The sequence below is a fragment of the Pan troglodytes genome, chromosome 22 (genome assembly GCF_028858775.2).
Source record: "Pan troglodytes isolate AG18354 chromosome 22, NHGRI_mPanTro3-v2.0_pri, whole genome shotgun sequence".
NCBI classification, from domain to species: Eukaryota; Metazoa; Chordata; class Mammalia; order Primates; family Hominidae; genus Pan; species Pan troglodytes.
Window position 1 is genome coordinate 46,605,424 of NC_072420.2, and position 12,502 is coordinate 46,617,925.

Consider the following 12,502-nt stretch of genomic DNA (forward strand, 5'->3'; position numbering starts at 1 on the left):
CTGTGGGAGCAGGAAATGGAGGTCTCACCATGGTGTGCTTTGGAAATGGGTTTTGTAGGACTACAAGCAAACCCTTAAGGAGGAAGATCAGTCTGTGCTGGATTTGCCTGCACCCCTCCCGACTTGCATTAAAATGTTCATTCCTCAGATACTGTGGGGTAGCACATAGATTTGTAGATTCAGTGACCAAGGCCATGAAACAGACACAGTTGTTTGCCTGGGGCTTAGCAGGTTCCTAGGTGCCCGTGAAGAAGATGCTACACACGCACCACACCTTGTGGCTCCATGTGCACATGGCCGGTGCCACAGTGGCTTCCTGGTGGCCAGGCAGGTGTCCTGTAATGACCCTCCCCTCACCAAGGCCCTGGGGACTGCAGTGCACACACATGCCAGCCACAGCAGGGTTAAATTGGGTGGGCAGCGATGGGAGGTGTTTGTGGCCTCTTTGAATGCTGCGGCCAGGAGACTTCCAGCGTGGGCTTGGACTGCAGGTTGGGGCAGCCTCCTTTACCCCTGGTACCTGGAATGTCGTCGTCATCATAAGAAACAGACTCACCTGGGCCGTGCTGTCCTGAGATGAGTGAACACGTCGGCCATGCCGTCCTGAGATGAACAAACACCTGGGCCATGCCGTCCTGAGATGAACGAACACCTGGGCCATGCTGTCCTGAGATGAGTGAACATGTCGGCCATGCCGTCCTGAGATGAACAAACACGTCGGCCATGCTGTCCTGAGATGAACAAACACATCGGCCATGCCGTCCTGAAATGAATGAACACATCAGCCATGCTGTCCTGAAATGAATGAACACATCGGCCATGCTGTCCTGAGATGAATGAACACCTGGGCCATGCTGTCCTGAAATGAATGAACACGTCAGCCATGCCGTCCTGAGATGAACGAACACCCGGGCCATGCTGTCCTGAGATGAACGAACACCTGGGCCATGCTGTCCTGAGATGAACGAACACCTGGACCATGCTGTCCCGAGATGAATGAACACATCGGCCGTGCCGTCCTGAGATGAATGAACACAACGGTCATGCTGTCCTGAGATGAATGAACACCTGGGCCATGCCATCCTGAAATGAATGAACACATTGGCCATGCTGTCCTGAGGTGGATGAACACCTGGTCCATGCCATCCTGAGATGAATGAACACATCGGCCATGCCGTCCTGAGATGAATGAACACATCGGCCATGCTGTCCTGAGATGAACAAACACCTGGGCCATGCTGTCCTGAGATGAACGAACACCTGGGCCATGCCGTCCTGAGATGAACGAACACGTCGGCCATGCCGTCCTGAGATGAACGAACACCCGGGCCATGCTGTCCTGAAATGAACGAACACCTGGGCCATGCTGTCCCGAGATGAATGAACACGTCAGCCGTGCCATCCTGAGATGAATGAACACAACGGTCATGCTGTCCTGAGATGAATGAACACCTGGGCCATGCCATCCTGAAATGAATGAACACATTGGCCATGCTGTCCTGAGGTGGATGAACACCTGGTCCATGCCATCCTGAGATGAATGAACACATCAGCCATGCCGTCCTGAGATGAATGAACACATCGGCCATGCTGTCCTGAGATGAACGAACACCTGGGCCTTGCCGTCCTGAGATGGATGGACACCTGGTCCATGCCGTCATGAGATGAATAAACACATCAGCCAAGCTATCCTGAGATGAATGAACACATCAGCCATGCTGTCCTGAGATGAACGAACACCTGGGCCATGCTGTCCCGAGATGAATGAACACATTGGCCGTGCCGTCCTGAGATGAATGAACACAACGGTCATGCTGTCCTGAGATGAATGAACACCTGGGCCATGCCATCCTGAAATGAATGAACACATCGGCCATGCTGTCCTGAGGTGGATGAACACCTGGTCCATGCCATCCTGAGATGAATGAACACATCAGCCATGCCGTCCTGAGATGAATGAACACATCGGCCATGCTGTCCTGAGATGAACGAACACCTGGGCCTTGCCGTCCTGAGATGGATGGACACCTGGTCCATGCCGTCATGAGATGAATAAACACATCAGCCAAGCTATCCTGAGATGAATGAACACATCAGCCATGCTGTCCTGAGATGAGTGAACACCTGGGCCATGCCGTTCTGAGATGAATGAACACATCGGCCATGCTGTCTTGAGATGAATGAACACATCAGCCATGTCGTTCTGAGATGAATGAACACATCGGCCATGCCGTCTTGAGATGAATGAACACATCAGCCATGTCGTTCTGAGATGAATGAACACATCGGCCATGCCGTCTTGAGATGAATGAACACATCAGCCATGTCGTTCTGAGATGAATGAACACATCGGCCATGCCGTCTTGAGATGAATGAACACATCAGCCATGTCGTTCTGAGATGAATGAACACATCGGCCATGCCGTCTTGAGATGAATGAACACATCAGCCATGTCGTTCTGAGATGAATGAACACATCGGCCATGCCGTCTTGAGATGAATGAACACATCAGCCATGTCGTTCTGAGATGAATGAACACATCGGCCATGCCGTCTTGAGATGAATGAACACCCGGGCCATGCTGTCCTGAGACGAATGAACACCTGGGCCATGCTGTCTTGAGATGAATGAACACATCAGCCATGCTCTCCTGAGAGGGATGAACACCTGGGCCTTGCCATCCTGAGATGAATGAACACATTGACCGTGCTGTCCTGAGATGAATGTCCTGGTTATGCAGACATTTCTTTATATTATTTGCTTAACTTTAATGCCCTCCTAGGAAGATTTCCCATACTTTCCTCCCTTCAATCAAAATATCCCAAGTTCAACAGGTCTGGCTCACTCCTCTCTATTCATCTAAGGTCTACTTTGTTCAGGAATTTCTGTCTAGGACTCAGGCAGGACCAAGGAAATCTTTTCAGTGACATTTTAAATATCACTGTTTATGGAATGTGTATAGATAATTGAATAACCAAATAAGTGTTGTTTTGAAAGTATCTTTATTAAAAGAATATAAAGAACAGAAACTCTAGGCTTATAAATGCAAAGGAAAAATAATGGAGAATTAGAGATGAATTGGTTCATTCAGCACCAGCTGATCCCCTCCTGTGCTGGACGGTCCCACAGGACCACGTCTGCCCTGTGGAGTCACTCCCTGCCAGGGAGACTGGCTGGCCACAGTGAGAGGATCCTCTGGTTGGTGGTGCCAGTACCATAAGACAAGATGAGAGGTGGCATTGTGGACAAACTGCCCCACCCAGGGCCCAGGGAGGGTGTGGCTGGCAGGGACGGGGGGCAGGGCAGAGGTGGTGGGGAGGAACAGGAGCTGTGTGGCTTTAACATGGAGTTGGGGGGCACAGGAGGCGCCATGAGGAAGTAGGAGCTCACTGGGAGTCTCCAACCATTGGAGGTGCATTTTGGGGACCCCTCTGGTCTGTCTGGAACCTAGGCTGAGGGGCACAGCAGAGGCAGGAACCAGCAAGAGGGAAGCATGGGGGTGGGAGGAGGGCTCCCCAGTCTGGGGTATTCTGAAGGTACATCAGCTGGGCCTGCGATGGTTAGGAGGGGTGGATCCTGGGGTCTCCAGGGCCCAGGCTGAGCTGCAGAATCCGAGTTACAAGAACCACGTGGGGCCTGCAAGGGGAAGAGCAGAGTGTCAGCGTTAGACTTGCAGGTTGGAGCCGCCACTTGTCCAGGAAATGGAAATGCTGAGCACAAAGAGCAGAGCAGCCTCTGGTCCCTCCTGTGCCAGTACTCATGGGGCTTGCAGCTTCCAAGCAAGAGCAAATCTTGGACTTGAACTCTGAGAGGTTGTCTTTTATCTGATGGTACTAAGTGGAGATTTGTAAATATAAAAGCTGAGGCTTGATGATCAATTAGACCCATATTGTCACTCTTCAACAAAGAAAGGTATCTATATAGAAATGTGCAGCTTTTCATTGGCCCTAGCACTTCATTTTTGGCTCAGTGATGCCATTAGGTCTCCTTGCTCCAAATTGGAAGAACTGCCTGGTGGGCCTGAGCTGTCTGAGCCAGGCTATGTGCAGGGGCCTCTGGACAGTTACATCAGAATCGGAATGAGAGGCAACTTTGCATGCTCTGCCATCTGCTGTCCCCTGCAGCAGGCCGGCAGGTGTCACAGAGAGGTGGGGCACTGTCAGGTAGAGCCGTGTGGGCCTCAGAACCAGTGGGGTCTCCTGAGAACTAAGGGAAAATGGGCACTCAGCATCAGTGTGACCAGCATGGCCTGTGCCCTGGGTGCTGCACAGAGACCCTGAGACATGCTGGATGGCCCTGCCCTTCAGCCAGGGGCCCACCAGGGTGGCTTTCCAAGGTGTCACAAGAGAGTATACAAACATAACAGGGGAGTGAAGTCACGCTGTGGACAAAATGAAAAAAACAAAATGTCCTGCTTGGGTCTCTCTTTCCTTCTTTTGAGAGAGGTTGGGACTAAGGAAATTGGGTGGCAGTTTGGGACTGAAAGCTCACAGGGTCCTGGCCCTCTGGGCTGTGCTGACCCTCACACTTGGGCCAGCTCTACAGCCCTGTCTCACTTGACCCAGGAGAGTGAGGGATAGGCACTGGAGTGTGACTGTTAGCAGCCTTCCACCAGCCTAACCATGTCCCCTTGGTATACCCAGGTCTGGATGCCAGCCCACCGGCCAGCACTCATGAGCTCACCATTCCCAATGATGTGAGTATGCCCACTGTACCTGCCTGTCCCTGGGTAGAAACACCAGGCACAAGTGGCTGTCAGCTCTGCTGTCCTTTGGGCAGAGGGACCCACTGCTTGGTAATGCCTTCACCACCCCAACCCCACTGTTTGATCTGTGTCCTCCCTCCTTTCCTTTTTAAAGTGGATTTAATGTCCATAAAAAGTTATGTGTTTTTACATCCCTAAGATGTTGAACAAGCAACAGGCTAAAGGGGACTTCAGATATTAATCAGTAGTCAGATGAGAGTTGGGCTGAGAACCTATGTTGTTGTGGAGGCACTGCCCTGGTGCGGGTCAAACCTTGAAGAACAAGGTGGCCCAGGAATGCTCTAGAGTGGACCCACCTGCAGTATTATCTCCATGGGCCCTGGCCCCTCAGGAGGTTTGGGATTCTCCATGAGTTGGCTCCAACAGACTTGGAGCTGGTTGGATGTCACAGACTGGTCTAGATTCCTTCTAGCACTCGTCAGTCTGTTCATGCCTTCAGCATACCTGAGGGTGTGGCCTTACGAGCTCCCCTCAACACACTCAGTCCTCCCCAGATAAGCACGGGTCTTGAGGATAGAGAGGACTATTCTCTGAATGCTTGACTTATCCACAAACTGAGAGACCAGGGAGGGCATGGGCCACATGTCCTTGAGGGATAGCTGCCAGAGCAGCAAGCAGAGTCCCTGTGTGGGCTGTGGAGGTGGCTGCCCCACTTACAGCTCAAGCCTCCAGGAGCCTTTTCTGCCCTAGAGCTGTGGACTTTGGGAATCTTCACTGTTCTGCCCCTTTACACCTGCTGGGCAGGAAATCTAAGCCCTGTTCCTTCCTTTCATACAAGTTGACCATAGGAAGAACAGATTTGGCAGTTCAGGGAGATCACCAGTCCTGTGTGTGGAAGATGGACAGTGGAGCAGGAGAAAAAGAGGCAGAAGAGAGCAGGGTCACCAGAGGAATGGACCATGAGGCTGTCTGGCTGGTGCCACTGACCCGCCTGAAGAGCCATCTTCATTTGAGCCCCTCATGGCAATGTGCACTCTAGGCCTTCTTCTATCCCGGTTGCTGGTCAGGCACAGAGTCCCCATGTCTGCTAAAAGAAGCTCAGGACACTCACACTCCAGGCAGCTTTGTGGTCCAGCCTTCTGGCATCCCCAAGGATTTCTGAGGTTGGCCCAACTTGAAAGGCAGCAGCACAGAGCCATCTCCCCAGGTGTGGGGTGGCACAGCCAACTGGTCCCTGCATTCTTGGAGGGAGGGGATTTTTCCCCATCCCTTTCCCTCACTGCAGTGGTTCCTTCAGCATTTGGCTTCTGGCATCCTCCTGAGTCTTTTCCTCCAGGTAGTAAAGACACCAGGCTTTTCCTGTGGGGTTTTCCTTCTTTGGTGAGTCAGTGCTCACTGACACCAGGTTTGGTGCTCTTATCCAAACACTCATTTAAAATGGAAATGAGCTTTAAGAGGATGAGACATCTTTGGAGAATTGGTCAACCTGTTTCCTGGGGTCTCCTTTGTACAGATGGATGCTGGTTTTCCCAGCTCTTCATCACTCACTTCCCATCCTCCTCCTGGGGATCTTCCTAGGGAAGAGACCCACTTCTCAGAAGGAAGGCAGCTTCCTCTTATCCCAGCGCCTTTGGGTACAGCCTTCCATGCTTCTTCATGGAAAAGGCTGTTGATGACACTGTCAGGGGGCTTTCACCAGCACCCCCAGATTTTGTGGGGGATGTATCTGGGCTGCACCAAAGCTGATGTTCCTCACATGGTGGCTGCCTGCTACCTTCTTGGAGAAAAGGAAAAAATAAAATGGGCGTGCTTGTTCTGAACTTGCCTGTCATCTCGTCCACGTCTGTCTCTTGGTCACAGTTGGATCATGCTGCCTCAGCGTTCCTGCAGAAAGACACTGCTTGGAGGCAGGGACTCCTGAGACTCACAGGCTCCCCAGCACAGCCACTGGGGACACAGGCCAGTCCAGGGGCCCCAGCCCTTTGGTTCCCTTTCTGACGATCACTATGGGCCTCCCTCACCACCTATTTCAGTCCTTGCTCTTGGCCATGCAGGCACTGGTGCCTGTGGTCACCCCTACTCTGCCCTAAGCAACAGTCACCCACCCACCAAGGCTCATGCCCCTTTCCTTGGTTCTTAGCTGCAGAATCAGCCAGGCCTTCTGCTGGGGAAAGGAATCTAAGGTGTCCAACAGTGGTCTCTAGGAGGACAGGCTGCAATGGGAGTTGTTACTGCAGTTCCCGTGGAATTTGGCATTGACATCTGATCAGGAGGGGCCACATTATTTCAGAATATCTCTATCGTTCTTCTTTGAATTTGCAATGGAGTTACACAAGGGTGAGGATAGAGGAGGAGAGGAGTCTGCTAACTGCTGGCAGGGTTTGCAGGTGCAGGTGGGGCCAGGTGGGAGGCGCCCTTGGGCTGCAGGGCTCAGCCTAGAAGGCATCCTCCCCTGCACTGAGCCAGCTGGCCTAGGGCAGGGCAGGTGAAGGAGGTCCGACCTCCCCACATTCCCTTCTCATGGCAGAGAGTGCCAGTATAGAAGTCACAGTGCTGTTCACCTTGGCATTTGTGGTTAGGCGGGCATGCCCTGGCTGCTCAATGATGTCCCATCAGCATTCAGACCCCATAGCTGTGTGCAGAGGAGGGGAAAGGCCTGTGGCAAAGGCAGCACCCTCCAGAGCCTGGGGAGAGGGGCACCCTGAGCAGCACATTGCAGGGAGCAGAGGGAGAGGGCAGGGTGAGAGCAGGAGGGGGATGCGTGCCAGGGCACAGCTGGAGCGAGGCAGTTAGAAGACAGGGGCAGACGGTTAAGAGAAGAGGGTAGGCCCTTTGTGCAGGAGGGGCAGGGAGATACTTCCTCCAGCAGGCTCCGAGGAGAGATCCAACAGCACATGTGCACAAGGCTTTCCATGCTGTGCGCTTCAGCAGACACCACGCGCTCCAGCGCAGAAAGTGTTAGGGAGGAAAGCTGGCTGCGTGCTGGCCAAGGAGGGGTATAGGAAGTGGGGCAGTGCGAAAGCCCAGGAGCTCTCCCTCCTGGATGTTGGCATCTTACAGGGACCTGTAGTCATGCTGCCGAGTCAGCCATGTTCCCCCTCCCCATGCGGGCCGTGCTGCTGTCCCTGGCCCCCATCAGAGATGAGCCCTTCAGATCTCTCTGCCACCAGGGAGGAAGATGCAGCCAGGCAGGTGAATGTGGCCATGTGCCAATTAGGAAACCACCCTCCTAACCCCAGTGGCACACTCAACACCACACACAGGCGTGAGCAGGGAGAGGGCTGGACTGTGGGTGGGGCCTTGGGAGATGTGGGTGGGGCCTGGGAGATGTGGGTGGGGTCTGAGAGGTGTTGGGGAGCCCAGAGATACAGCAGGAGATAGAAGACTACCAGCAGCCCTGGATTCTCCAGAGTGGGGGGTCTCTGTGGATATCTACAAAGACTGAGGGTTCTGTAGTCCAGTGAGACAGCTGTCATTTCCTTGTAACCAGCAGAGATGGCCTCTAAGGTGAGCAGAGTTGAGACACCATAGGTCTCCTCAGGGACAAGGGCTGGCTGGCAGGGCACCTGTGTCCCACCATGGAGCTGCTGCTCACCCCACAGACTGAGCCCCTTCACGCTTGAAAGTGGACGTCCCTCCTGCATGCCACCACATGGCCCAGCCCAGCCCTTCCATCCAGCGTCTCACTGGTGTAAGGACAGAAACCTGCTCCTGTCACTCAATTTCACCACCATTCTGACACCCCAGCAGCCTCACAGGAGGTGGGAGTGGACTCTGCCTCAGGGCCCTCGGGGACCCATGTGCCCAGCTGCCCTCCTGGTGTGCCGGGCACCCTCCAGTCTGGGGCTTTCTCTGCCACAGGTCTGGCCACGTCTCTTTCCTGTCTAAGCTCCAGAGCTCTCATCCGTGGCCTATGCGTGCATGAAGGGACTCCGTTCCACCCAATGGTGGGCATTGAGAGATGCCACTGGCTCCTGTGCAGTCTTCTCTGGGGGCCCGAGTTGTCCCCGACGCCCCTCATGGCTGCCCCATACGCCCCGCCCTCCTCCCTCAGCTGCTTCAAGGAGCACCCTCATTCTTGATAACTGCCTTGGCCAGAGGCCACTGTGTTCCATCTTTAAACAGGGGTCCCAACAGGGGAATGAAAGGAGGCGCCCGAATGGCCTCAGAGTTTAATCTAAGTTCAGCAAAAGCTAAGTTTTAGGCAGCAGTGAGCTTTGCTGTGGCTTCAAGCACACGTTTCTTCTTGAGCATTTGTGATGCTGCCTGTCTGGGCAGAACTGGTCTCCCTGGGATGTGGCCAAGAAGGTGCAGACACCGCTGGGCCATGGTGGAGCCTCCCTGCTCAGCTGCTGGCTGCCACCTGTGGGTCACTCCTGGACCCCGGGGTGACCAGTGTGGAGCACCCAGGCCGAGTGACTGTGCCTCTTGGCTGGGTGGGCCTCCCACAGGAGTGGGTAGCAGGGCGGCTCTGAGAGGGGCCAGCAGAGGCACAGGTGCTCTCAGCCTGACCTCGGGCAGGTGGCCTGGATCAGGCACCACCCGCAGGCAGGTGTGGGCGGGGCCTCTCCGGGGTGTTGAGCTCAGGTCTTGGGGCAGAGTCCAAGGCTGGCGGCCCGTCCCACGGGCCCCCTCGGGCGCACTGCCCACAGTCTTCAGGGGCTGGCTTGGGCTGTTCTCTAAGAAATCCCCCCGTCCTTGTTTCTAGCTAATAGGCTGCATAATTGGACGCCAAGGGACCAAAATCAATGAAATTCGACAGATGTCTGGAGCTCAGATCAAAATCGCCAATGCCACGGAAGGGTCCTCAGAGCGTCAGATCACCATCACGGGGACCCCGGCCAACATCAGCCTTGCCCAGTATCTCATCAACGCCAGGTGAGCAGCTCCCAAGGGTCTCTGAGAGACGCCCGGAAAGGGACGCGCCGGCCGGCGTTACATCGCCTGGATGGTCGGGGGGTGGGAGGAGGCACAGTCTGGGCCACACTCTGCCTCCCCTTCTGTCCCCTCTGCTCCAGGCTGGATGGTGGGGACAGGATGGGATGGTGACAGCCTCCATGTAGACACGGGGCCGCCTCACTCTCCCGACCTCCCACCCGAAGCATCTCCAGGGACAATCCCGGAGGCTAGAGAGGAAGGCAGGTGCTCCTGTGGCCCCAGACAGGTGGCCAGAACTATCCTGGAAGGCCTGACTCTTGTCCGCTCAGAGGTCTCCAGAAAGACCAACGTTTGGGGACTTTGCTGTTTTGCCTCCTTTTTCATTCTCATGGAAACGTGTAGGGACGGACAGGACAGGACTCTGCAGGCCGCTTCCTTCCATGGGTCCCTGTGCACATGGGAGGGTCTGAAGCCACCTGGGTCCCTGTGACTGCACCCCACTCGGCCTCAAGCCAGTGCCCCACCCCTGCCAAGCACACCGTACCACCAGCCCCCCCGCCAGGCATGCCGTACCACCAGCCCCGCCAGGCATGCCGTACCACCGGCCCCCCAGCCAGGCACGCCGTACCACCGGCCCCCCCGCCAGGCGCGCCGTACCACCGGCCCCCCCGCCAGGCGCGCCGTACCACCGGACCCCCCGCCAGGCGCGCCGTACCACCGGCCCCCCAGCCAGGCGCGCTGTACCACCGGCCACCCCGCCAGGCGCGCTGTACCACCGGCCCCCCAGCCAGGCGCGCTGTACCACCGGCCCCCCAGCCAGGCACTCTGTACCACCAGCCCCGCCGGCCTCCGATGTAAGGAACATCCCTCCTCCCTCCCCAAGGATGCCCTACTGCAAGAGCCCTGAGCTGGGCTTGTGGGACGGGACTGGAGGGGAGGGGAGGGGAGGGGAGGGGAGGAGAGGGGCCTCTAGGTGGACACAGCCCTGCGTGGGCCCTGGAACCCCTGTCCCGGTGACCCTTCTCTTACCTGCACGCCCAGTGAGTGGGTGAGGGGCTGCCTGGAGAGGACGAGGACACCCCCCGACTTTACCCACTGATGCCCCGCTGGGCTTCTGCCTCCATCCAGAGCCAGGCTGGGCCTCTTTCCATCCCTGTGGCCGCAGGCCCACGGGCAGGAGGCTGGGCAAAGTGCAGCGTTGGCAAACCCAGGGCGAGCCTGGGGACGGGGCTGGTCAGGGAGGTTCCCGCCTGCCAGACCACATTACTGACAGCCCCACTGGGACCCGTGCTTGGGGCCAGATGGCTCTTACCCACATACACTTACTCCTGTGGCAACCAAAGCCCCTTCTCAGATGCCAGGTGTGAGGCTGGGAAGGCCCTGAGCACCCCCAGGGGCCGACCCAGGGCTGTGTAGGGGGCTCCACACGGGGAAGGCCTCAAGCCCCCATGCAGGGCTGGCTCACACACCTGACGTGGTGATGGGCATGGCGGGGACCAGGGCGGGGAAGAGGCCTGTGTGCTCTGCTGTGGTCTCCAGCTCAGGACCTCCTGAGCTGACCGGGATGGCCTGTCCCAGTGAGCACAGAGGCCACACAGCCCGGCCTCACGTCTGCCCACTGATGAGGGCGTTGGTTGTGACCATCTCTCCCTCTCCTGCCTTTGTCTGTTCCAGGCTGACGTCCGAGGTCACCGGGATGGGCACGCTGTAATCCTACCCAGCACCCTTCCCCCGCGTCACCCACCTGCCAGAGCCTAAGGCCCCCGGCTCTCGCACTCTGTACAGCCCACCTTCCCTGCCTCACAGATACCAATAGAGAGGTTTTCTTAATTAACAAAAGGACGTATGCCATGGAGAAACACACCCGCGCACACAGCTGCTCTCTACAGAGGCTGCAGGCTCCGCCGAGTCCCCCCTCAGTGTTATTTTATTTATGACTTACGCTCCCGTCTGCCCGTGCACTGGCATGCAGTGGTAATTATTTTAGAAATATTGTTCCTTGGTGTCAGCGTAGCTGTCTGTCTTAGGAGCTGGGTCGGCGTTCCGACAGCACTTCCTGTCCGCCCTTCTCCTCTGCCATCCAGAACCGTCCAGAACTGTTGCCTGAGACCCCTCCTTTCTCACACAGCCCTGCCGTGCTGACTCGGTTTCCCCTCAGAGCCATTGTTGTCTGGGCTCGAGTTTCTGCCCCAGGTTGTGTGCTGGAATCGGGGGTGGCTCTCCTGCCACCCATGGGGAGTGCCAGGAGAGGAGGGTCGTGGAGGATGTTGGGGCTCTGACCCTAGGAGTGGGGTGGAGGGCGGAGCCTACTGGGGTCCCTGCCTTCACAGAGATGCCGCGTGCTGGGAAGGCTCTTGGGGTCCCCTGAGCGTCTTCCAGGGTGGCTGGAGAGCACAGACGCGCCAGGGAGCCCCCTCTGTGCTCCTCAGAGTTCAATAAATGTCGTGGCCCCTCCTCACCGGCTCTGGCTTGTCTCTGCGCCCCGCAATGCGCCCAGGCCCCGGCACTTCCTTCCCCTGGGGAGACATTGCCCTGAGCCCAATGCTTATCGAGAAGCCTGGGTTTCTTCTCACACACAGATACCATTTCATTCCCCCTTTCCACAACACACATAAGCACTTCTATTTGTACTTTGGCAAAACTACTTAAAATGACAAACACAAAAACACCATTCCTGCCCGGGCACCAAAATGCCAGTTCCTAATTTGTGAGACTTACTCCCTTATAGCCGTTATGGGTACCAGAGGCCATGCCCGGTGACCCCCAGTGCTCCCACAGGTGGAGCCTATCCGCCTCACATCTGCTTGGGGACAGTCCACGTGGCTCACTTGGCAGCCTGTGCTCACCTTAAGAAGCCTGGCTGTGCCCCTGCTCAATCCTGAAGCCCTGGGTGTGACTCAGGCCCTCCCCTCAGGTGA

General features: G+C 56.3%; 1 protein-coding gene across 50 annotated transcripts in view; it reads left to right on the top strand.

Annotated features, from left to right (window-relative positions):
• The window catches only part of PCBP3 (poly(rC) binding protein 3), a 309,972-nt gene extending 297,934 nt beyond the window's left edge, over positions 1–12,038 (top strand). For 34 of the 50 annotated variants that reach the window (XM_063803571.1, XM_054675260.1, XM_054675261.2 and 31 more), the window contains 3 exons: positions 4,645–4,697; positions 9,415–9,584; positions 11,259–12,038. In XM_063803571.1, coding sequence (XP_063659641.1) covers positions 4,645–4,697; positions 9,415–9,584; positions 11,259–11,295 — 260 coding nt within the window. In that variant the 3' untranslated portion in view covers positions 11,296–12,038. Of the gene's footprint in view, positions 1–58; positions 3,009–4,644; positions 4,698–9,414; positions 9,585–11,258 lie in introns of those variants that run through there. The other 16 variants (XM_054675233.2, XM_054675250.2, XM_054675249.2 and 13 more) reach the window with 4 other exon arrangements.
• The last annotated feature ends 464 nt before the right edge of the window (positions 12,039–12,502 follow it).